The sequence below is a fragment of the Hylaeus volcanicus genome, chromosome 5, assembly GCF_026283585.1.
Source record: "Hylaeus volcanicus isolate JK05 chromosome 5, UHH_iyHylVolc1.0_haploid, whole genome shotgun sequence".
In the NCBI taxonomy this organism is placed as follows: domain Eukaryota; kingdom Metazoa; phylum Arthropoda; class Insecta; order Hymenoptera; family Colletidae; genus Hylaeus; species Hylaeus volcanicus.
The window spans coordinates 28489211-28514218 of record NC_071980.1 but is presented as its reverse complement, the minus strand read 5'-3'; the positions used below and the strand labels follow the sequence as shown (position 1 = coordinate 28514218).

Sequence of the window (25008 nt, the reverse complement as noted above, 5' to 3'; positions counted from 1 at the left end):
ATGGATGTGGATTCGCGAAGACTCGGGTGGTTTGACGTTCGAATGAGTTGAAATGGAGCAGAAACTCTATTCGTGTTGTTGCTTTATATACCTTGTATGTACACACATATTTATGCGTGATCGCATTTTAAGTGCGATGTACAGTATGTTCATCGTTATAGTTACATTAAAAAGGGATCGCAACGATCCTTGGGGCATTTATACTGGTCGATTGACCATGTAACTGGCAGAAACGATTGAACGATACGTCGTTTGATAAAATGGACGTAGCGTAATGTTTCATGCGTATCATTTCCTGAATAGATTGGAATAATCGCGACGAAGAGTCGCGTCCGTTGGGCTATCAGTCATCGTTTATTCGTTTCCGTACGTTTTTGTTGCCAATTTTTCGTTTCTTGAACGTGGTTGGTCGACTGTCCTCGTCGCTGTCGCCTGTGTCTACTTGAGTCAGTATTTTTTCTTTGAACGTTCTTTGCACGGGAGGCGCCTCCGCTTTCCCGAATACAGGAAGTTGCGGTTGCTTGTGTTGGGGTAGCTGCAAGTCCACCGGTTTCGTTTCACTGGAACAGAGAACGTTGCGTTATTGACGGTACATCGTGTCTTGATTTGAATACTTACGTGATTCGAACAGTCTGCCAAGGACCATAGGGATGAGACTTCTCGGGGATACTGTAGTCTCTTCTGTATGGTCGACTTTCCTCTTCGGTGGTTTCCACTTGCTCGTCAGCTTTGTCGTTCTGGACCCGTTGGATGTCTTTGAGCTTCCTCAGTTGCTTCAAATGCTCCCTTTCAGCGTTGGCTCGCTTCTCTTCGAGAATCTCTGCCTTCGCGACAGCTTCTTCCTGTTCGAGTTGTTCGAGCAACGTCTCCTGAAGAGCCTGCTCCTTCGCTTCCTCTTCTTGTTCCGCGAACGTCATGTATCCCTCGGTTGGTGGCTCCCAAACGGACTCTGGCGTTCACAAAAAAAAAAAAGAAATAGTTCGTCGACAGCAGTCCCTCGAATGCTGAATATCACATTTAGTATTATCTCGAGAAGCCACGGGGCTTTTACATGTACATAAATAATTTAATACGCCAATTTTATGATATTGTTCTACTGATATGTAAATAAAAAAAACTGTCCAATATATTTATTTAATTGAAGCGATAGAACCGTGAGTGTTTTTATTTTCATTTTCAGTCGAATATTTTTCTCGTTTATACCTCTTATGAAAGAAGCACGTTAAACGAAATCTAATAAAAAAGTTTCTCAGCTGTTTGGACCAAAGTGTGCGAGCGAACTCACCGTTGGTTTCGATGTGCCAATAGTAAGTGTATCCTTCGGGACTGCGTGCCTCGTACCAAAGTTTTTGCACAGGTTTCGCGGGACGATCGTCCTCGTGAGCTTTCTTCCCCTTTCCCTTCCCTTTGTTCGTTTTGCTCTTTCCCGGAGCCTTGTTCTCGGGCCTGTGTTGGGTTCTCGGATGATGCTCCACGGTGTTTCGCGATAAAGTTGGATCGCACGGATCGATCTCCTGAGAAAACTAAAAGGTTCCGATGTCAGAGCGTATTCGAAGGTTTATCGCATTCGTGGCTAACGGAGCATTAACCTCCTTCGACCCTTGGACCACCGTGTGATTTTTTTCTACGTACAGCATGCAGTTTCTTTGATAAATGTGAGTATCAACGTGTACATTGGTTAATCTTCTATAACCCGAATTAAATTTAGAAAAATTCTACGTTAGGACCATTGATTAATTATTGAAATTATTTAGGTCTAGGAGTGAGTTCTCACCTGTTGACTTCTACCTTTGAACCTAGGATTAGTTTCTGGAGCGGCTGGAGGCATGCGATTGTAGTTTGGCGTCTGAAACGATCAATTATCGAGGAAGAATGTATAGAGTGACATGAAAAATTCTCTGACCGATACAATCATTCCACAACGGAGGATATTAAACACTCACTTCTTTCTTCTCTACCCTGTTCTTCTTCTCCTCGATAATTCTGTCAGCAGTCATGTCTCTGGTGTTGTTTTCGACGTCTTTCAGGTAAGCTGCCATGGCTGCCTGTGAGTTAAAAAGAGGATTTCCCTCGGTTACTCAACCGTATCAATATTTCAATTGCGTGTCACAGAGAACGAGGAAACTCACGCTTTCCATCTTTTTAATGTCCTCCTCGATCTTTTTATTCTGTTTCGCCTGCTTCGTGCTATTCTTGTGTATCTCCTTAAGACGTTTGCTGACATTTTCCTTGTGTTTCTTGCCACCTTCGTGGAAATCGATGCTGGGTTTATTGTCAGCGATCCAACACTTGCAGAAATCGCAGAATTTCCGACCCTGGGATTTCCAATAGTCCGCCCTGAAATAACGAACGAGGATAGTCCGTTTTCCAACAGAAAAACGCGGATCTGGGGTGGAATTTAGGGGAAAGTTGACGTTAACGCCCGTTTTAATTACTTTTATCGTTAATTAATCGCGATTGATGGTCGCTCGTTAATCAGCAGTTTAATTACAGAGTAATCATAATCGTTAATCAGATCACATTGCGTCCCAACAATGATCGACGACGAACGACGTGACCTTTAACGAGTAGATGTTAAGCGGCGATACTGTCGTAGCTTTTTGTTATTTCCCTTTTTCACGCAAATTGCTGAGCGATTTGAAAAACGTCATCGCTTGATCAGCGCTTTATATCTCGCATCGTCACGCGATCATAAATTCAAAGCGCAAACCCGGGTCGGCGCTACATAACAAAACATTCTTACGTAATAAATTTTGTTGTAATCTCCTCCCGCAACGTGCTTTTATAACTCGTTACTGGATTATATCGTAATACATTTTGTTACAACTCGTTGCTAGTATAATACGGCGAATCCTGTCTAAGAGACGCTCTGTTCTCCTCTCGAAGCTCGAGATTATAAAGGCAGAGTTTAAAATAAATCGGTAGGTCGTAAATATCTGAAAACGAGAGTACCGTGATAATCTTGTTTTTCATTTTCCGCGGCTAACAAAACGGAGACATTTTTTTTTATATCCGTTGCAAATTAGCAGGTAATTAGACGACACCGTAGTAACCTTGAGGAATACTCGACCTCGAAAGAAGCCGTGCCTCCGTCGGCGCCACTCTACTGCAGGGAGCTATAAAGATTGCCCCTGAGTGATGTTCACGATGCGAGAGGAATCTTCCTTTTCGCCCATAAAACGCGTTTTTATCACGGTAATGTTATTAATCGTTTCTTTGGGCGAAACGAAATAATTTCCAAAAAATTTCAAAGAAAATTCTGATCGTCGATGAAGCATCTCGTCGCATGAACCCTCCAGCACCCTAATACACAGGGTGTTCGTCTACCGGTGGTGATCCTTTTAGGTTGCGATTCTACAGGCCAAGGTAAGACGACAATAAAGAATAACGAAACTCAGTCAAAGCCTTTGCGGCCTGGTTTATTAACTTACGAAAATACCCACAAAAGGTTAAGACTTCACCTGCACTTTTCTTGATTAAACCGTGTAATACTTAACACGAGGGCATAATTGTTCTTTTAATTAGTAGAATGGGTTTTAATTTACAAATAGCAAAAACTGTGAGCGATTAGAACGTCGGTCGGATTGTATTTAACCATAGTGCCCCGTTCTCCTTCCAATACCTCTAATGGATTTTTCTTTTTTCCGTGCAAGACGCGTCTTTTATTTCTCGATCTTCGAAATTAATGTCGCGATAGTGGAATACGGTATCGGGGAGGATGAAAAGATCAACTGTCCGAAGCAACGTACCGTGAGAGTGTACGAGGAACGAGCAGAATTATTCTCGGTTGCTTTTAGCAACAGGTTCGTTTCCTCTCGATGGAGACGAATCGATAACGTCTTGGTAGTCCCTTGCGCGTGCAAAGGAATCGCAAAGCGGAAACTACCGCGTCCCAATGACGATTGTCCTTGTGTCGTGCCATTTTCAATGGGAGCATTACTAAGAAATCGTCGAGTTCCCTTTCAAAGAGGGCATTCCCGAACAAAATTGCAGAATTCATCCTCTGTATTAATTTACGCGAAGCTTCTAATCGGAACAGTATTGCAACTCTTGTGTTACTATCTCTCCAATTTTCATCCAATTAAAAAAAAAAAGAAAAAAAGGAAACTCTGTTACTGCGAGTCCTATATGTAGGTACTCCAATTTTATGATTTTCTGATAATCCACTCACTGAACTCTAGAGCTAGATAGAGGCCAATGTAGAGAACTACACGTATCACGGGGGGTTAATTTTGTGTCTACATTAATGTTTCGCGTTTGTTGTGTCCAATAACAGTCAAGGAAGTGAAATCTGGTCCGAAGACTGCCTTAAATTCGGGGTCGATAGCGAATTCTATTTCGAGCTGAGATTCAGCCACGCGTGAACCGTTGGACGCGGAAAGAGAATAGATACATGAAACCTGAGCAGGACAGAGTTAAAGCGACCTGAGTCTCCTATTACCTGCGCTAATAAAGTAAAGATCTGTACAATTTTCGTTAGATTTTTATAGAATTAAATTCGATGCAGCTCGACACGAAGATCAGCTTCAATTCAAGATCGGCTTCAGTCAACGACTCTCTCGCGTTAAAGAAGAGAAACAGTAGCGAGGATAAGTCCATGCTTTATACCCGGGTGAAAAAATCGGCCTGGAAAGCGGACACTACCGTAGATTTCCGCTAATCGTTTTCCTTTGGCCGGCGTAGACTTCGTAACCTTAATACGCTCGACGTTGTGAATCGATGTTTCCCTCGTTCTGCGTCGTCGAGGGACTCAACGTTGAAACGTCGGCAATAAATCGCGCGCGTCGCATCAATTCCCTGAAAACGATGGGTTAAAAGCTACGGTTGTCGATGTCGAGAGACGTATGCGCGTTTACGATGTCCAAGAGCAAAGGTAAACATTTCGAATAGCGAATGCAACGTGAATTATTGGTTCGACATCGTCAACCAAAACATCACCAACTATAATTTTTGTTTACGGTATATAAAAGTAGTCGGATAAATGTCACGAGCGAATCGTTGCAGTACAATTTTCGTTCGTTGTGTAATATGCAAATAAAACGTTGTCCATCTCGGACGACGACAAGCTCCCTCCGACAACAACGACACGGTCTTGCCTCTCGAAGGACGGGACTTCCACGGTTGAAAACAGAAGACGCGAATCGTACATCAAGGGAATCACAACTGTCCCAACGTACGTCGCGCTCTATTAATAATAGAGACCGTATTAATAGTGACACCGTTCTATAGATAGGTGGGAGGGAGTGCTGCCTAGCTTGCAAACCGATTAAATGTGAATCGTAAATACGGTTCGACCGACCTCGTTGTATCGCGAGTGTTTCACGCTGAACGCATTCTACACGCAGGACCGTCAAATCTTGCCGCCCGAGGAAAATGTTAGATGGCGCATGCCTATAGTGGCGGGCGCGTTGACTGGTTTACTTTCAAAAACGAACAGAGTTGGAGAAGTATAGTTGGAGGATATCGTAGAAATTTCATTATATTTCCTCTAAACAAACTCTTTACGAGATTTCTTTTTCCTCTAATTTTAACGGAAAAAATACTATATTTAATAGTATATTAATACACCTATCTATTCTTTATTATACATATACGTAGAAGACAGAACTCTTTTATCCGCAGTCGATGCTTCCCGTGACCCAGAGATGGGCAGAACCCTAGGCTTCGAATAAATCTGAAGTTTGCCGATGTGTTTGTCTCGTTTCTTCTTTCGAACATTTTCCAAAGAAGGAAGCGAGACAAACACATTGGCAAACTTCAAATTTATTGGAAACCTAGGGTTTTCCGTCTCTGCCATGACCGTATGCTCTTCGAAAAGAAGAGCATACTCTCCTCTTAATCTTGTCGCGGTGTCATCGTTCCAACGACGTTGCGCAGTCCGTGTTCGCGCCACGCTAAGTTCGTTCACGTTCGCATCTGGCAAAAATTCTCCAGACACGAGATCGACAGTCATTCCCGTCGGTCAGGGCACGCGAATAGAACCGTCAGACACGATACGATACCATTCGTAGCCGTTGTATATTTTCGTGCTTGCTTTTTGGCACGTACGTTCGATCGAGACGCCCGTTTGCATCCAAAACGGGACGAATTTCTTCGAGTGGCGTGCACGACGCCTCAACAGCGAAGAGATTACGCGTAATCCGTTGAAACGAAGCGTCCGACATACCGTTTATCTTTCCCCTTTGAAACGATTAACGTAACCACTTGCACGAAGTTCAAGGAACGTTTTTTATTAATTCTTCCTTTTTGTTTATGTTTAATAATGTAGGTGATGTAACAGAAAGTTTGAAAAAGAATCCGAGTGTTGTATACAGCGAGGTTTGTTTCGTGACTAAAACAGTTTGGAAAAGCTGCAGCAGAGGAAGCGAAGCGAAAGGGCGAGGTTCAGCAAATTGCTACCCTACGGCGTAACCCTAAACATCTAGCTAAAAGCAAGGAATAAAATGGAAACACGGATAAACTTAGAAAAGGAAACTTAGAAATTCAAGAAAGCTAATGAACACGTAAGCTTCGATTGGACAGAGTCGGCTGGTCTATTATATTCTAATGAAGTGTTTACGCCCGTCCCCGACTGGCAGCGGGAACAAGGAAATTCAACCGTCGAGGAACTAAATAGCTCGTTACAGAGCAGAAATATCCCCGATAAATTTCGAGCAGCCAGCCAAGAACAATTGGCACCTACGAGATGTAATTTTCACGACGATGTACGAGGCACGCCCTTAATTTTACGCAACCATTTATTTTTAGGCGGGAGAATGCACGGCGGAACGCGATCGTGTTCCTTAGCGGACGTCGTTGACGCGTTACGAACTTTTTCGACGATGCGCGCAGCCTTGGACGTCTAAGGCAACGTCTTTTAACCTTTTAAGGCTAACTGCGCTGTTTAGAGCTTTCTCAGGGTGGAGGCGAAACATTCAACAAGGAGGTGGACCTTGAATATTTTTTCGAGGTCTCCGGTTCGCTTTTTTAAAGACGATATTTGTCCAAAAGCTGAACATGAAATACACTCAGAACATGTTAAAACGATCACTGTTGGATTTTCTCTTTGAAAGGAGAAAGTTTTCGTTTACAAAAACCATCGCTGCGCGTTTGGATTTCTTTCCTAGACACAATTCAAGAGGGTGCAGCTATGTCCCATCTTGACTTGTTTAGACGTTATGGGACCGATAGGGTCTATGATTCAGTAACGAAATTCTTCGTTACTGACCTCACTTTCATTCGACCTGCTTCTTTCGTACAGACGTGATCTTCCGCGTGTTTCTAATAAAGTTTTTAAAGTCAACTTGAATAAAAGTCTAACTCATTTTATTCCACCGCCTATATAACCAATAATTATTCTGAAGCGTCCAAATCCGATGGTCAGCCTTTTCCTGGTTTATCCTCCAGCTTTTATCCGCCAGGTTCGAAGCAAGCAGACGACTCACGGCGTTCAGATCACGAAACGACTGGGCTGTGATCCATTCTTTCTCAACGTGATGCATCGTGACGCGAAACAGGTGAATATGATTATCGACCATAGAAAAGGAAAATTAATCACCAGCTCAAAAGTCTCCGAAGAGTTTCTCACCTGTTCGAAACGAGACGACAGTGTAATATTTCATTGCTCGTGAGAAATCAACCCTGAAACAGTAAAAGTACACGCGCGTTTGTCGCAAAGCGGTCGCGCGGCGATGCCATCCGCTTCGCTGCGGATTACGAGCAGCTTGACGGTTTTGTTTGGCTTGGCAGCTGGCTGACAGTTTACCGACACGCGGCCGTCCTCCCCTTAGCACGTTCGTGTAAATATTTTTGACGAATTTACATCTCCCACTTTTGTAACCGTTATTCTTCCCCGTCTGACGACGATTCTGAGATCGGTAACAATTTACCAGAACATCTGGCTCATGGTCGCTCCATCCGATTGCGTGTATCGTTGATGGATAGTTCTCGCTGTGGAGCGGGATAATTCCGAACCGATTGCGATACTCGCTAACAGCCGAGAAGATGAAACTGAGAGTCGAAGGAACCGTAGCGAAAAAAACTGGTTTCGGAAGTGTATCGCTCTCCGAGCAGCGTTCGTTAGATCGTTTTATAGCTCAACGGGAAGTAAAAGATCGAGTTCGTTCTAATTTTACCATGGAGGGTTGTAAACACCTTCCGGCGTGCGAGACGCGTGTTACCTCGTCCGTGGGGGAGATGTTCCGTGAAATGAAACTATGCAGCTCAGACCTAACCGCGTTAAAACCCTTTCGTTGCTTCACGAAAAGAGGAGAGCAACGATAAATTCGAAGACTCCTCGGAAGAAACACGTGCGAGGGCAACCGGAAGGTTAACAAATCGACCAAATGATTCGCTCGTGTCCCTAACGAACTTAAACGGTACTTTCCACCTTCCGTGTACGTTGCACGGACTAAACTGCTAAAGGGTTAAGGCGGACGAATATCGTAAATATCGTTTACAAGCTACGAAGACCCTCAACGTCGGTAGAGAGCCCTTGCGCGAAGCCAATACACGTACAACGATCATAGATACCGAGTCGCAACTCGATAGACATTACTGCATCGCTACAGTGAATTACACGGTGGCGTACAACCATTGCTGTAACGATACACGAGATGCTGTGATTCGTTATCTATTTTTCGAATCGGATATCACTCATTTCCGAGTCATAAATTGCAACGTCTGTGCTCGTCTCTCGAGACGGGTCGTGGACGTCAATGATCCGCTCCCACGTATTTTTTTCGTCGGTCTTCGTTCTGTTTTCCGTTGATTCGCGACGAGATGTCGAGAAAAAAAGATCCAACGATCGCTAATGGTTTACTTTCGCACCAGGCGCGCGCGCTTCATTTCACGATGAACGATATTTTTGGAATATTTTCGCATTAGCATCTGCGTTACTTTACGTCTCGAAGGGAGGTTCGACGATGCCGATCAACAAACGGCAGGCAATTTCCGTTTAACGTTCGTTTCGTTGTTTCCTCGAATTCTTTAGCGAGAACATGAATCAGTGAGGGAAAAGTATCGTAACCGCGATAACGATCAATGACATCCTTTACATTCCTATCGCACAGCGAGATGCTCGTTTGGATGAGAATTGTCGTTTAAATAAAATTTGGTAACTTGTTTCGCTTTAGGACGAGTGCTTGGAACGATACGGCTGACGCGAATTTTCCTTGTTCTCTTACACGGACAGAAGTCACATGCGTTAAGAACGTAGATCGTATTAAATTGCAAGGCCGCTCGTCAAATGATCGTATCATTGGCAATAAGCTTTGTTCGAAGCTCGTTTAACCACGGGCTGCCAAGTCAGCGCGACCGAGAAACGTTCGAATGAACGATTTCCATGGCGCGCCACTTAATAAGAGCGTCGTCGATTAGATCTCCGATCACGATATTCGCGCGATTGAACGGAGAGTCGATACCAAAGATCGAACGAGAATTTTCGATGAACTTGCCGCGGCTTATTAAACGTCGCTGTGATCAAGGATTAATCGGGGAAGCCTCGAATGGAAATTAATATCTTGCATTCTATAACTGCTCAACGAACATTTTAGGTAGGCTTGTATGGATCGTTGTTGACTTAATCGTCTACTTGAATTTTGTTTCGTTCGTTCGATCGAACGTGCAATCGTTCACTGTGAAGTATCTTATTAGATAGTTGAAATTGTAATTTGGAGATTAGATAAGAATTTTGCCCATCTCTGATTGGCAGTTTGAGTGGTTAATAATAGAGCAATCGCAAGGCGTCCTAAAGATCGATGAGGCGCGATACATGGTTGCGTGATGCGTTTCTAGATAGAGGAAGGTCAGTAAACATCTACCGTGAACTAATAATAAATCTCCAAAGGACCGTGCGTGGACATGTTTTTCTTTTATTGACGATGAGGTCAAAAATATTCTGGATATCGGACACTTGTCCGCGTAGGAAGGACCTTTCAACTCTTCTCAACATTAGAAGACGCGTGATTCCAAGTCTTCTCGCGCGCAAAGGGGGTAACAATAAAAGTGGCGTAAGACATCGAACGCGAGATTTGTGAAAATATTTTATTACCCTTGATATTTCCTTACACATCTGGTACATACGTACAAATACATACGTATCGTTCTTTGTAAAGGTACAGGTAGATACGCGATATATATATATATATATAATGGACATTTGGTAGGATTGACTAGATTTGACTAGACTTAACTAGATTGGTCCTTCGAAGTAACAGCAGGTGTCGTAAACTCGGTTGCAGCGAAGAGCGAAACGTGCGAGGAAAAGAAGATCCTGTAAGTTCGATAGGCACCTGTTTTCGCTGAACGAGAACTTTCCAATAAAAAAATATCGATAAAGAAGCCCGTGAGTGTAAACAAATAAGAACTCGTCGTTTCCGCTTAAAGTTTTTACCGAATTCGCGCAACACGAGACAAATAAACAGGGACTAAATAAATAAATAAATTAATACGTAAACGGATAAACGACAAAATATTTCTATTCTAATTCGTCGGGATAGGTAATAGAGTAACAAGGCCCACGGCGAAACGCGCTTTGAACTTTGCGTCGACGGTCGTCTCGACATGGTCGTGACGCGTTTCGTAAATACGTAAATAGCGACCATAACGAGTAGATTGACTATTACGTGAGAAAGTCTTTTCTAATGTTCGTACAAAAATCGCGTGGTATTCGATTCTCCCTACACGATTTGGACCCTCGATTGGTTAACTCATGGGGTTGCACCACCTCGATTATTTCAAAAAAATCAGAAACCTTTTTTCTCCGCGACCCTTCGAACCTTCGCCCTCGTATAAAGCTTGAAAATCTATCGCGAAGGTTACAGGTCCGAAGCATTACTTCGAAGTAAAGAATTTTCTGTTTCTTAAAATTCTGACACGAGACACCTCGAAACCTATATGCCGTATGCACGATCCCTACTGCGAACAAACAAAGGAACATTCGATAAACGTAACGATCGCGTTACATCGGCATTACATCGGTTTTAGCGACCGAAAGCTACGTATAGATTTCGCGCGAACTCTCGAGGTATCGTCAAGCGGAGGCTGATTAGCTATGTAATCGTCTACGAAGACATAGGAGTTCGTGTCAATACCCCTAACGCGAGATTTACGTACGTTCCAGTGCCGCGTTTATTAACGTTACAGCTGCGAGGATTACGATTTCAATTTCCCGATGCTATCAGTCTAAAATCAGGTACTTGGAATACTATCGCTTCGCGATTCGACCCGTCCGCGCGTCTCGCGACGAGTAAAGCCTGATTTCCACTAGCGCCAACGCACGTGGCGATTACGCCACACTCGCGCCGATAGGGACGATAAATCAAGTTACATATTTGGCAACAGATAGGAAACAAACCCGTGTCTCTAGCCAATATTTATTCTAGTATGCGAGCTGTACGCAGAGCAGCACGTTTATCGCGGGGTTGACTATGTACCGCAGTCCGGGCTGTTCGTGACGGTATCAAAGTACTTTTTCTGCCGCGACAGACCACGATCACTGCACAGTGGTCGACTCCCGGATAGATTTCGGTCAGACTAAAGCCGATCACACACGGGCGCAACCGATTTGAAATTAGCGTTGCAAATCGTTTGCGCTCTTTGTTTCACCTACTCCGCTATCTTTGTTTTACCTAGGTCCTATGTTTTACCATAGTCGCATGCAACTAGTTTCAGAGTGGTTTGAAACTGATCGGTTGCGCCCGTGTGCGATCGGCCTAACACTGCGACGGAAACCAAGCTCACGATCGATGGAAACGAAAAGATTGAGTGTAGCGTCTCCTCGAGAGCTACAGCTCGAATTCTAAAATAACAGAAATGTTTAAGGGTGATCGTGCTCGGGCGCTAGTGGGAATCAACCATGAAAGATCCTTAAGCGTTAATTAATTATAGAGGTACAAAATAGCTACGTTCGATAATTTCCCAACGATTCGATGGTCGTCGACATTACGCGCGTACAGATGCGTCATTCCTATATCACAATGTTGAACGAAGTGGAATGAAACGAAACGAGTAAGATCTATTGTTTGTCCACGAACGGTGGGGAAAAGAGGCGTAGATTTCGGAAACGAACGTGTAAGATGAGTTTGTAAGCCGATACGAAGGAACACAGCGGCGAAAAATCGCCAGGACTTCCGTCCGAAGTCGTCGTTGTCATCTTCGTCACCGTCGTCCTCGACGATCGATGCGCATCATCCGGGTGGCGTCCTCTTCTGCTTGGTCAGCTCCAGAAGTATCGGATAATGGAGATCGGGACAATACTCCTGGCTCTGTTCCAGCAACTCCAGATGCCTCGACCAAATCGTCCCATCGTAACGTTCTATCTGCCGCGCGATGAAACCTCGCTTCGCCGCCGCTTCCGCGAATTTTTTGAACGTTGATCCGCGTCTAGGCGCCATCACCAGCGCTAGGCCGTCGTTGGCCAGCCATCCGTAGATCGTCTCCACCAGATCCGAACGGGCCTCGTCGAAGAACAGACAGTCGGCGCACAGGATCACGTCGTAGAGATTTTCCAGAACACTGGCTGTATCGTTGTCGCTCCAGCTCTACGTAAATAATAGGCAAATCTTCTAACCAGGAGTTCATTTAACTTTTTTTTCTTTTCAAGTTAGTAGGTTTAGTAGGTTTAGGCTCTGTTTTTGCGAGCAGACCTCTGAACTGTATGAAAGCACTACGGAAACGTAAGAGGAAACGTTCGAATCGTTCAAACGTCGCTGTACCACGCGGAAAATAAAGGAGCGGTCTAGGTTGAATGAAGGGACCGGACGTACGGTAGACATTGAACCGGAAACGTCTGAGTGAACCGGACTTCTCTGCTCGTCGACTGCGGCATCCCGGTAATTCTACTCGTTCTCTCAGGAAACGTCTCGTAACGATTGAGCCTAGTGTACTCTACTGTTTAGGGACTTCTAATACATTTTGATTCGAGATGAGAATAAATAGACCTCTAAAGCCCTTTGAAACGTTTCGATAACTAAAGTGAAAAACGATCGAACCTAGAGTACTCTAACGTTTAGGGCGTTTACTATTAGGTTGTCCCAAAAGTTTCTTTCGTGAGTTGCATTCGATTACTTCCTGTGGCAGTGTTTATATAAATAGACAATCTAATTTCTTAGACATTGATGCTGTAACGGTAATCAAGCGAAATGAATCGTACACAATTCAGTAATGTGACATAAAACATACAATATTGCGTATACATTAATTATTAATAAAACGAAAGAAACTTTTGGGACAACCTAATACATTCCGATATAAGATGAGAATAAATAGATCTCTAAAGCCGTTTGAAAGCTTTGAGTAACTAGAGCGTAAAAATGAAGAAAGAGTTGGTCATTTTTGGCGATCGACGAGAAAGACACTTTTCTACGTGTCATCCACCTGCGCATTGTAACGAGAAAGTGAAATCACCTTGACTCGAAGGCCGTTGGAGTGCGAATGAGCGAACGCTCTGGCTTGCGTGGCTGTTCTGATCGCTCTGGCGGCTTTGGCCCACTGAACGACACGGCAATCGACGAAATCTGCCATCCCGTTCCTGGCGACGATGCAACGAACGTTGTCCACGCTGGTCACGTTGCCGTCCGTCACCGTGACGTCGCTGGGATCACAGTACTTCGCTGCCAGAACACCAGCCAAGCAGCTCATCCCGCCGCCGAGTTCGAGGACTCTTCTGTTCCGGCAGATCTCGCGGTTCCTCAACAAATAATATGCCAAGCACTCCTCCGACGGCCAGACGCAAACGTTTCCGGTGTTGTTGAAGCCTATCAGCTCGTTAGCCGTGAAGCTCTTGTGCAGCCGACGTATCTGCACGCTGAACGGCTTGTTCTCCAAAATGGCGGAGTACTCGTACCAGCCAGAGTCTGGATCGTCGCGCGGATCCTCCAACCGATCGATCTCCAACAGATCGAAACTGGTGAAACGACGAACGGAAACCTCGTCGTCCGCGTCTGTGGAAATCGGTTCCTGCGAACCGGTCAACGCTTTCGCGAGGATGCGCCATCTTCTTTGCGCGGTGTTACGTTTTCTCTCCGTCTTCTCCTCGAGAATATTCGTTGGGGTCTCGAGTCGGAGAACGTTCTTCTCGGACATGGTCGATCAGGGAATTCCTCGGTGCGTTTCGATTCTTTTTTTAACTCCCGCCTGTCGTCGGATCGACGCTCGAGCTCGAAATGGGCAAAATTCGGTTCAAACGATTGGCGACGAATGGCAACTCCATTCGTATTTGTTGCGCTTATTCCATGGGAAATTTATGTTTACAGTTCTTTTTAGCTTTGTCTTTATATCTCGTATGTCGGATTGTAGTTTCGATCGAGATGAGAACTTTTGCCAATCTCTCGCTCGACGAGGATAAGGGCTCACTCGGATCGTCGACTTTCCCTTGTATGAAAGTTCGAGGATCGCCCTTTTATCGAAAAGGTGCGGGGACGCGGTAGCTGCGATGGGCAGAATATATAACGAATAAACAGACAATCTATACTTATTCAAATAAACATCGAATCAGCTTTGAAATACACTTCTGAAACCAGTGATCACGTTTCTTAAGAGCAAGTAATTGATTTACGACCGCAGTTTACGATCACTGATTACCGATCACGATCTTGACACGAGCTGCAACCGCGAAATCATAAAATAATCACTGCCCAACCCTGATACCTTGTCGACTTCGGCACGAGTGTAAAGCAATGCTTCCTACCGCAACTTTCATGCGACGGAAAGTCGAGAGTCCGAGTGAGCCCTAGAACGACGCTGGCGGGATGGAGGCAGGTGTTTCACGTGCTCGAAGGATGCGACGGGGCGACCGGCTCCATCGTTTCGCGGCTACACGTCGGATAAGGAGTCGGGCTGTGACAGAGGGTCGAATCGTCAGCCAATGTCGAAAGCACGCAAGCCACGAGCTTACAGTTTCCTCGAGAGGGGCGAAAACGGAGAAAGCAGCCCCTGCGCCGCGACTTCGGGAGCGTATCTCACCCACGCAACGAGACAGCGAGAATGAAGGGACGGGGCGAGACTAAAAGCGCGAAGCCACTTCTAACTCGCGCCACTCGGATCTCGAGCGTTCACCAGGTCTCCATTGCGCATGCACTCGTTCTTCTATATCGTGCACGCACACGCGACCCTTGTGCCTAGCCCCTCTGCCGCGGATCACCTCAACGCAATGTTCTTTCCTCCTCTCGAGAACAGCTTCCCTTTCAACCTTTTACCTCTCCACCTTTTCCCGAATTTCTTCTCTTTGTATTTTCGAAGGCTTTCTCTTCCGCTGCCATCGCCACTCCTCGCTGCGACGATTTTCTCTCAATCTGTTAACCAGGGAAGACGAGTTCATTCGATGTTCGTACTCGCGACTTTCTTACCTTATCTAAATCGAGCTGAGAATTCGCTGTATTTATTTTATAACACGATAACAACGCGCACGGTATACACGTATAGAATCTACGATCTAATCGCGACAATGACGTCATTAGGATATCCTAGACCGCTCATTATCAAACCCAGGTCTGCGTAGGTCGGGCAACAAGGTCCGACTCGATACGATCACGTTCCACTGACAGCCTTCCCTTCTTCCTACTTCGAATAAATCCGAAGTTTGCCGATACGTTTCTCTCGTTTCCTCTTTTGAACGTTTTACAAAGAAGGAAACGAGAGTAACGCGTCGGCATACTTCAAATTTATTCGAAGCCTAGGTTTTTTCCTCCTCGTGTAACTCCACGAGGGAAGGTACGAAAGTTTATTTCTTTAATTGAAAAAAAAAAAAGTTCGTTTCCCGTCGCTAACCTTCCTCTTTCAGAAGACGTCAACGGCATATACGCATTCCTTTATTCCAAGAGAAGGTTCTCGCGTCAAAACTAAGCAGCCCGTCGTCTCTCCGACGACGCTCTTCTCCCAGGAAAGTGTCGAGACTGCGATAAAATGCTGCGCTACCAGACCAATATTCTGAAAAGCTTACAGGGGACGAAGTGATGGTGGGGAGTAAAAGGGAACCGCGTGTAATTGCGTAGACCGTTGGAATACAAATTACAATACGAAACGAACATTAAACTTGACACGCGAACAATTCGTTTCTGTTATTTGCAAACGAAAAGTTGTTTATAATTATCGACGGAGAATCGAAGGTGATAAAGGAGAGAAAATCGTTTTCCGCGAAACCATAGGGACACGGGTGGATTTGAAATTCGCGGTTGCAGTTGCCTTGAAAAAATGTTTACGAAGTCGAAGACTCGATGTAACTTCGTTAAGTAATCCGGGTATTGTCGAGCCACCTCTGTGCTGGTGTATAGGCGCGTATGCCCACCTATGGCACTTATGCAACTGCCAAGCAGGGTTAAAACGACCGAGGGGAAGAGTCAGCGAGTGACAGAGAGGAATATGTTGGTTCATACATAATCTACTTTAAATTGTTTGACACGAATAGAACTTGGTGACGGTAATACCGGTGGTTTCGTTCGAGCGTGAAGCCGATAGCCCCTGCTTGCCAGGACAAATATAGATATTTCCGATTCTCGCAAAACGGGAACCATTTCGTCGGAGAACGAAACAATTAATCTTTTTATAGGTATCCCCGCGATGGTTTCCGAGTGGACGCCTCGTCTAGAGAACAAAATTTTTGTACGTGACTGGCGAGTATCGCAACGTTGCTATTCAGGAGCGGTTGCTTTAATTATTTTCTTTTGAAACATTAGATTCGATATATTTGTGACGGATGCATTAATTAATACATTGATAAGGGATCTACAGTGTAGATTCTGCACACAATGGAAACGTTGGGAAGTGGAACAGAGGATTGCTGCGCTGTATAGTAGAAGGGGTTGCTCTTAAGGAATAGAAGGGGTGGGTTGTAGCAGACGGTGGAGTAGTTAGCCTCCAAGTGCGATACAGCTGTATTGCGGTCCTCCTGGCGAACCGTCTCGACGCATTGCGTCTAATGTGATCGAAACTAGCCCGAACTACCCCGATCCCCACACGGAACATGTCCCTTTCGTTCGATTCATTTCACATCGACGAATTCGTCAAGCACGCCGGTTTTTCAACCGAGAACGCGAAGAATTCACGATCTCTAAGAAAACAGAGCAAAAAAACCAGTAAGAAACAACTTTTTCCAATACACGCTTAAAAGTAAACTTTCTGAAACTTTATATCGATTGTTGCGTGTGTAAAGAGTATATACAAGTGGATGACCTTCCATTGAACGCAGTTTCAGATGGGTCTCGCTTGCCAAAGTCCATACATCATCTTTATTACTTCGTTTTCGCTTACTATTCTTTCACGTTTGTCAACAAATGCTACTGCGTCGACTTTGTTACCACTCGCAACTCTCGTGCATTCAGGATGAGAAGAATGCACGGTCACCCACTTAATTCCCGATAATAGAATATAAATGGAAAACTTTGTTTATTTTTTTAATTTCCTTTCGTACGTTCTACGCGAAATCGTGATTTATGTACGTATACGGATATACAGAGTGTCCCAAAAATGTTGTAACACCTTGAAAGGGGTGGTTCGGGGGGTGATTTGAAACAACTTTTTCCTTAGCGAAAATGTTGTCCGTGGCTTCGTTGAGGAGATATTAACGGAAAACGACGACCAATCAGAGCGCGCGGATACCGATGGAGCGGCCGCGGTAGCGAAGGCTATGTGCTAAGCGGTCGCGCTCGTACGCGATCAAGTGACTCGTCGCGTATCGAAGGACATTGGACGCGGCCGCCTAGCACGTAGCCTTCGCTACCGCGGCCGCTCCATCGGTATCCGCGCGCTCTGATTGGTCGACGTTTTCCGTTAATATCTCCTCAACGAAGCCTCGGACAACATTTTCGCTAAGGAAAAAGTTGTTTCAAATCACCGCCCCAACCACCCCTTTCAAGGTGTTACAACATTTTTGGGATACCCTGTAGAGTTGATGCATGGAGTTGAAGCACTCCGACGCATGCATACTGGATGCATGCATGCAGTATAAACGAAACGGTTCGGTACAATAGGTTTCAGTGTCGATTCTTATGGGCTATTCTCTATGCAGCGCACCTATGGCAGAGAATACACCGACAATCAAGGGTGAAAATGTATCATGCGCTGATTGTATCGTACAACGGACACGGATAAACACGATACAATAGTGGGAAGTAGTATCGATACGGTGAAACGTGTTCGGTGTTTCGGAAACATTTCTCATGGTCGTCGATACGCAATCTCTTTGTCGTTTTCAATCTTTGTCGATATAACTACCAGCTATTTATACCATCGTTCGACTCGCCTACCGAAACAAATCTTTATTAGGTCGAAGTCAATTTTATCTACGAAACTTTGGTTAATAACAAATGATGCCTGCTTGTCAGGACTGATTTGATACCTCTTCTACTAGATATGCTTCGACAAAATTATTGCTAAAATTATTAACAAGCTTGCAAGTATAAAAGCGCTAAAATAATGGTTCAATGCGTAAAAGCAAGCAAAGTTGCTAGTGGCGCTAGCAACTGCATCGTTGCCTCTCTAATTTACCATGGAAGATTGGAGTAATAAAAATTGTACTCACATATTTTAGTCCTCGTCAATTTAATCAGTCACGAGCAGTGGGATGTTACTTTATTGATAGAAAGTTCACAGTCTTCAACTGGAGCACTAGAGAATCTAACCTCAAAATGTTGCACTTCTTCGTTCGTATTTGTTACGCGTTGGGACGTTCGTTGATATCGCGTTGCATGCCGTTGTAATTGAAGCAACTGACGCTTTTTAATATCGATATTAGACGAAAGTAAACATTTTGATTACAAGAGACTCCGAACGATGAACCAAAACACAATAAACGAAACAGCTGATAGGAAAAGCGACGCAGCTCGGTAAACGGTGAACTATCGCCATCTAGGATCGAAGGATGGAAACTGAAAGCAACGCACAATGTTACCCTACAAAACGAACATAATTATTTTATTTTTAACTGTACTCATTTCCTCATATATATACATGTTTTAAAATAAATAGAAAACGCGAGAAAGTCACAATATTTATCATATAAATATAAGATTGCTGATTAGGTCACTGACAGCAATATCAATTTCTTTACCGCCTTTTGTTACCACAGGATGTCGTTGTACATACTGAAAATTGGAATGTTGCATGCGCAATGATAGGCAACGAGAAACGAGCAGGGAACGTTCTGAGAAGGAACTGCAAGGAACGAGCGCGATCGATTTTACGTTAAAATGGTACCGTTTGCGTCTTGATACTTCCGTCGAAAAATGTTAATATTAGACTCTAATCGTTTCGATGCATTGACCCGTCTTTTCGTCGAATTCGATGACGTGTATTCGTCTCAGTATGGTTTTTGGTATACAACAACGGGTGAAAGAATTAGAAAAAAATAGACACGTTCGTTGCGTATATCAATAGAACAACGTTTTGCACTTTAGCCTATTAGGAGTATCAAACTCGTTCCCTATGACGTAAATAATAATCTAGCTTATATCACAATGAGTAAAGCGCGAGTAGGGTCGGAGTATATTCCGCTAGTGGAAGACGAGATGTCTAAAGCGCGGGTTGTTTTGCCTTTCGCTAAGCTAGCATGGTTCACCGTCTCTGTACCATTCCTAGCGTTTACTTTCTGCGTAATTTGGTCCATCGTATACAATTTTGAGCACTCTACTTCCACGCATTGCAAGGTATGTTGACAATCCTGAAGTACTGTTTTGTTTTTTTACAATGAGATTTTGCAATGGTTATGTCTCTTACTTGCAGACTATCTGTCGAATTATTTCTTTATTCTCCCAATAAATAACAAAATTATGTATATGTATATACTAACACATTTGGATATTACACCACGAAAGGCTAATGTAACGATAAGAATTTTGTACTAGGTATATAATTTTTTACCATCTGTCTCGGCAGCAATTGGACATTATAAACCGCAAAGAGATATATGGAAAATAGCGATTGCTACGCAAGCAATAATAAGAAGTTTAATATTAGTAATGTATTATCGTTATTATAAGGAACATATCTATAAATGGGCACAAACTATATGTAATATTGCGGTAATCACATATGCCATTGAGAACATATCTCTTGTTACCTTAAGCTTCTGGACTTCAGATGAAAATTATGGTATGTATATAGATTAGCTGAGAAATTAGTTATACGGAGTAACATGCATTTGTCTTACAGCCTTCCATAAATTATCTTTTATAATGTTTCTGATAATGTCTTTTATTCATATGCTTGTGGCATATTATATTATGAAAAATTGTCGTAACACTACAAGGGAATCATCAGAGAATGTTTCAATGAAATGGAAGCGGAGATCATTGGTGCTAAATGTGATGTCTACATTGTTTGCATGTTATTTTTTCTATAGGCATAACAAATATTGCGAACCTCTAGGTGAGTAACAATTGTGTGAGAAGAAAAAAGAAACTAATTGAAAAATTAATATTTTTAATTGCAGTCTACTCTATGTTTGCATTAAGCGAATATGGAGTTGTCCTTTCTAATATGGGATTTCATTCTACAGCAGCTTGGGATTTTGCAAATTCCCATCTGATGATATCAGGAACAAGGTTTAGAATAATTTGAAATGACATTCAATGGATATTGTCACAGTTACATATCATTGAAGAATGTTTATATGCTTCCTCTTTATGTTTGCATTTGAACATTACTTATAGGGAGGAATGGATTTTATTTTATTTCTGTATACAAAAGTACAAAACACAAGCCATTAATAATGCATCATCCATGTATAATTTTCGTCAATGCAGTTATAAATACGGAAGACTTATTTTATTCGCATTGTACAAGATCACAATGAAAAATTTTAATTACTTTAATTCGATTACATATATACAAATTAATCTAATCGAAGTATTTTTTAAACATTTATGATTGACTTGAATGTAAATGCATGTACATACAATACATACATACATATGTATATATATATATATATATATATATATACATATATTACTTGAAAATAATAAATTAGCCTACTACGGTATCAATAAGATATAAAGCTTCTATATTATTTTCAAATAGGTATTTCTCGCGAGTAGAAAATTTAGTATAATTTCATTGTTCCCGTTTATTACTTCGTTTATCAAAGCTTGAAATCAGTCTCCAATTTATCTGCAATGAATTTAGCGATTGCCATGCTACTAGTAGCAGCAGGAGAAGGTGCGTTTCGACAGTGAATCACTCTACTACCGATAGTACCTTTTCCTACATCAAAAACAAAATCGTCGACTAATTTCCCATTGTTATCCAAGGCCTGTGCTCGAACTCCCGCCGGCCCCCTGAACAATTAACAATAAGGATAAAATGTGAAATTATGATAAGAAATCGTGAATGTACTCTACGGAATTTACCTTTTTATATCCCTGAAGGTTACTTCGGGAATAAACTTTCTTAGGTCTCTAGCCACGAGTGGATAGAAAATCGATTTAATAATTTCTTTGCATCCCGGTACGAAGTATCGGAAGCAAAGTTTGTATAGTCCTGGAAATTTCGCCATTTCTATACAATCTTTAATGTTTATGTCGAACCATCTAAAAATGAAAAGTCATCGAATATATGTTCGAGTATTAGACGTATAGGTTAGCGACCGCTCTATTTATAGCATACCGATAACCTTCTCTGGCAAAAGCTAAAACGGCATTCGGACCGAGCCATATTTCGCCGTTCATCCTAGGCGTGAAATGGACACCTAAAAAGGGAAATCGGGGATCTGGGACAGGATATATGTTGGTTGTACACAAATGTCTTTTCTTTTCGTGTAGTAACAGGTATTCGCCACGGAACGGAACGATTCGTGGGCTTAGGTCGCATCCTGTCATGACGGCCAAACGATCCGAATGTAACCCAGCACACGTTAGGACGTACTTTGTTGGTATACACTGTCAATACATACGACGATTAACAACAAAATGTTCATTCATGTCTGTGAGAAAAAAAAAAACTCACTTTGTTTTTCGATTGTACTGAAATGGGAGCCAATTCGTTCCCTCCTTTCGATTCTCCCATTTCCGAGAATCCGGTTACTTCGCAGTTTAGGAATATTTGGCCGCCCATCTTTTGAAAATCTTGAGCAAAGTGCTTGCATACTAATGCCCAATCAACTATACCTGTCCACGGTGACCAAATAGCCTTTTCCCCCTGTACAATACACACATATATTATTCCGTTCGCAAGAGATTCTATTTTTAAGAGACAACGTTGATTTCAGTACTCGACATTTAGGCTCGTAATTCGCTATACACTCTTTTTCGACCAGCTGAAGATCTGGTACGTTGTTCTTCAGTCCTCGGTCGTACAGGTCGTCTATTTGTTTAACTTGTACCGGATTTTGCGCTACTATGAGTTTCCCAACCTTGTTGTGGGGTATGTCGTGTTCGCAGAAGTATTCGTAGGACAGTTTTAAACCTTCCACGCATAGTTTTGCCTGCAATCATTTCCTGCCGGATCAAGAATCTCTTAACGAAGCGTTGTTCTATTATCCAGCTTAATACGCTCCGCATTACTTAAACTAATTTTCGTTGTCTCGAGGAAATATAGCGTTAAAAAGTATAGAATTATTGTTGTTCGTTTACTTTCATACTGCCAGGAACATAGTAAATGCCAGCGTGCACGACGCCACTGTTATGGCCTGTCTGATGCTTCGCCAATGAGTTTTCTTTCTCGACGATTGCCATTTTTAGATTAGGGTGTCTGATCATCATCTCTCGGGCAGTGGCGCAGCCAACGATGCCACCACCAACGATGATGAGGTCGAATATCCCGCAAGAATCAGGACTAAAAACGTTTCATAGGCAATTTGATGATTACAAGTGATAGTTTTAGAGAGGTGAACAACCAAGACCGTTTCAGCGCACGGCGAGCACGCAAAGTAATGGCGCCACTTGGAAACATCACTATCGCGTGGCCATGTCTTCTTGTGGCACCAATAGTTTATAGTTTGTACGCTGGGATTAAATGTTTAATAAGTCGTCTAACCTGGAAGTAGATCCATAACGACGTTCTATATGAGGAAGTTGTTGGAATATGATCCTTTTCGTCAAGGATGTACGCATGATCGTTTTCATTTTCGAATCAAGCACATGAAATTTAGAGTTGACGGGTTTCTAAAAAAGAATTACGAAAATGCATTTGTAGACAATTTTGACAGAGCGGCAATACCGCTTTGGTGATTATTTTTTCTTGAGTTAATACTTATATGTGAGATAACGCGGTAACTAATAACTAATATCACGTTAGTTCAATTGTTGGATATGTTCCGATCACCGTCGCGTAACCGTTCCTTTTCTGGGCGATTTTACAAAATTACACACGCCTTGGTACGAGTAGGCATACACACGTGTAATTATATTTCCAATGCAATTAGTGCTCGCTATCAGTTTTAATATACTAGAGCTCTCGCGTAAAACACGTACAATGCGATAAACGGGTACACGTGCCATAATTTAAACATTTACGAGACACGGATATAAAACCAAGACAATTTTGTACGCACGACTCAAAAGAAATAATTCATAATTATCCGCTTAAATAAACATTGTGAATGAATCATCGTGCAATGTTTTTATTCGACATCTATTATTCAAATAAGATCGAGCCTATTTTCGGCGGCCCTGCGCACATGCATGCAGAAAATGCTTGTTTAAAATGCAGCGAATCTTACAGACTACCATTTCTAAAAATATCAGTTTCGTGCAATGCTCGAGGTATTCCATTGCATAAATTTGCAAACAGAAATTTCAATTACAACGGCACGTTTTCAATCACATTTGATGACGTTACGTAATGCTGCGTGATTTAATAATTCGTACAACAGGAATAACAAGATCTGTTACACATTTAGCAATGGAAGGCGCGTGCGTTGGCAGACGAACACGGTTAGACGTAACATGCCCACTGTTCTTACCTTCGGATACGTTTAAAAGAGGTGATCAGGAAGTCCACATGATTTTTGCGATACTACTTTGTCCATTCATTTTCTTGCTTGACGTGTCGATGAATACTTGTGACTCGCCTATTTTCTTGTTTGTATGAGATCGCCCGATAAAATCGCTTCGTTCAGTATGTGGCGCCTCTACGTTCGTCTTCGGATATTATTAAATTCGACGGTGACGCGATACGCAAGAATGAGGTATATACACAGATTAGAACGTGGATCAATAAAGAAGATATGCACTTTTACCTACGGTTACGAATCGAAGTATTTCATGTAGGATTCACGTTTCCCCATGTATGAACAATGTGGAGGTGAAAAGCTGTTGAATGTATTAATTTTTTATAATCATGATTTAGCAGCGTAAATTAGATTCATTTTTATCTTTGTAGCTGTTACTGAATACTATAGAGAAGTTTTGCTGTCGTACAAAATTTGACCCATATTAGTTTTCTGAAAGAATTACAAAATTCTGTACGTAGTACAAAATTATAAACGACTCTCTAAGCTTCCAAAGCTATACTTCATGTTAGTACGGCTTCATTAACGCATAATTATCGGGTACAATAGTTTCTTAACTATTCCTATATCTTTCCAGGCGCTAATTAAGTCTTCCACCGAATAATAATAAGTCGTCCCCGTCGGTATTTATGAAGCTGGCCCTTCATATCGGAGCTCCCGAGAGAAGCAATTAAGGATAATGAAAGTTGCAAATGGAAATTGGAGGAACAAGTAGCCGTAAATTATGTTAGTACACGTTTCTTGCATTCAATTAGACTATGTAAGATCTGGTGAAAGTGTCGCATTCTTGCAAAGCTAATTACGCGCCGATAGATAGCCCCGGTGTTACCGAGTTCATTAAATAATACAGAGGAGACATGATTAAGGAGTTACGCCGATATTAGTCAAATTAATTCAATCGCAGCGTTCTTTTTAAGTTTCGTTGAAATTCACCCAGCTTTTTAGACGCAATCGCATTAGCAGTGATACATTAGGTCTGGGACTAGAAGTCGAAAAGTAAAAAAGAACCGTATGGAATTTATTCGCGTAGTGTTTGTCATTCGTTCGGGGGGGCAGGGCGCCTCTGTATTATTTAATGAACTCGG

General features: G+C 42.7%; 4 protein-coding genes across 4 annotated transcripts; 1 reads left to right on the top strand and 3 right to left on the bottom strand.

The window, feature by feature from the left end:
• Positions 1-69: 69 nt before the first annotated feature.
• LOC128877446 (WW domain-binding protein 4) lies at positions 70-18806 on the bottom strand. Its single transcript, XM_054124761.1, has 7 exons — positions 18497-18806; positions 2130-2337; positions 1944-2045; positions 1775-1846; positions 1286-1523; positions 619-949; positions 70-560 (listed from the first exon to the last, which is right to left on the bottom strand). Coding segments are annotated over exons 1-7 (1170 nt in total). The 5' UTR covers positions 18499-18806; the 3' UTR covers positions 70-343.
• On the bottom strand, positions 10748-15309 carry LOC128877447 (calmodulin-lysine N-methyltransferase). Its single transcript, XM_054124762.1, has 2 exons — positions 13387-15309; positions 10748-12521 (listed from the first exon to the last, which is right to left on the bottom strand). The coding sequence occupies exons 1-2, from the start codon at positions 14062-14064 to the stop codon at positions 12168-12170; spliced, it is 1032 nt and encodes a 343-aa protein (XP_053980737.1). The 5' UTR covers positions 14065-15309; the 3' UTR covers positions 10748-12167.
• Positions 18807-19092: 286 nt separating the features above from the next.
• LOC128877450 (post-GPI attachment to proteins factor 2-like) lies at positions 19093-20704 on the top strand. Its single transcript, XM_054124764.1, has 4 exons — positions 19093-19619; positions 19818-20064; positions 20125-20340; positions 20405-20704. The coding sequence occupies exons 1-4, from the start codon at positions 19431-19433 to the stop codon at positions 20530-20532; spliced, it is 780 nt and encodes a 259-aa protein (XP_053980739.1). The 5' UTR covers positions 19093-19430; the 3' UTR covers positions 20533-20704.
• LOC128877445 (L-2-hydroxyglutarate dehydrogenase, mitochondrial) lies at positions 20678-24038 on the bottom strand. The gene is made up of 8 exons (XM_054124760.1): positions 23876-24038; positions 22948-23075; positions 22545-22746; positions 22184-22396; positions 21919-22110; positions 21580-21851; positions 21324-21503; positions 20678-21251 (listed from the first exon to the last, which is right to left on the bottom strand). The coding sequence occupies exons 2-8, from the start codon at positions 23034-23036 to the stop codon at positions 21056-21058; spliced, it is 1344 nt and encodes a 447-aa protein (XP_053980735.1). The 5' UTR covers positions 23037-23075; positions 23876-24038; the 3' UTR covers positions 20678-21055.
• Between the last annotated feature and the right edge of the window lie 970 nt (positions 24039-25008).

Coding starts and splice junctions, on each gene's coding strand:
- LOC128877447 (XM_054124762.1), bottom strand. CDS start 14,064: ATGTCCGAGAAGAACGTTCTCCGACTCGAGACCCCAACGAATATTCTC. Junction 12,522..13,386: donor CCAACGGCCTTCGAGTCAAG/GTGATTTCACTT, acceptor TTATTTACGTAG/AGCTGGAGCGACAACGATAC.
- LOC128877446 (XM_054124761.1), bottom strand. Junction 2,046..2,129: donor ACATTAAAAAGATGGAAAGC/GTGAGTTTCCTC, acceptor TTTAACTCACAG/GCAGCCATGGCAGCTTACCT. Junction 561..618: donor TGGCAGACTGTTCGAATCAC/GTAAGTATTCAA, acceptor TCTCTGTTCCAG/TGAAACGAAACCGGTGGACT.
- LOC128877450 (XM_054124764.1), top strand. CDS start 19,431: ATGAGTAAAGCGCGAGTAGGGTCGGAGTATATTCCGCTAGTGGAAGAC. Junction 20,065..20,124: donor GACTTCAGATGAAAATTATG/GTATGTATATAG, acceptor TTTGTCTTACAG/CCTTCCATAAATTATCTTTT. Junction 20,341..20,404: donor CAAATATTGCGAACCTCTAG/GTGAGTAACAAT, acceptor TTTTAATTGCAG/TCTACTCTATGTTTGCATTA.
- LOC128877445 (XM_054124760.1), bottom strand. CDS start 23,036: ATGAAAACGATCATGCGTACATCCTTGACGAAAAGGATCATATTCCAA. Junction 22,747..22,947: donor CGTTATGGATCTACTTCCAG/GTTAGACGACTT, acceptor AAACGTTTTTAG/TCCTGATTCTTGCGGGATAT. Junction 21,852..21,918: donor CAGTACAATCGAAAAACAAA/GTGAGTTTTTTT, acceptor ATGTATTGACAG/TGTATACCAACAAAGTACGT.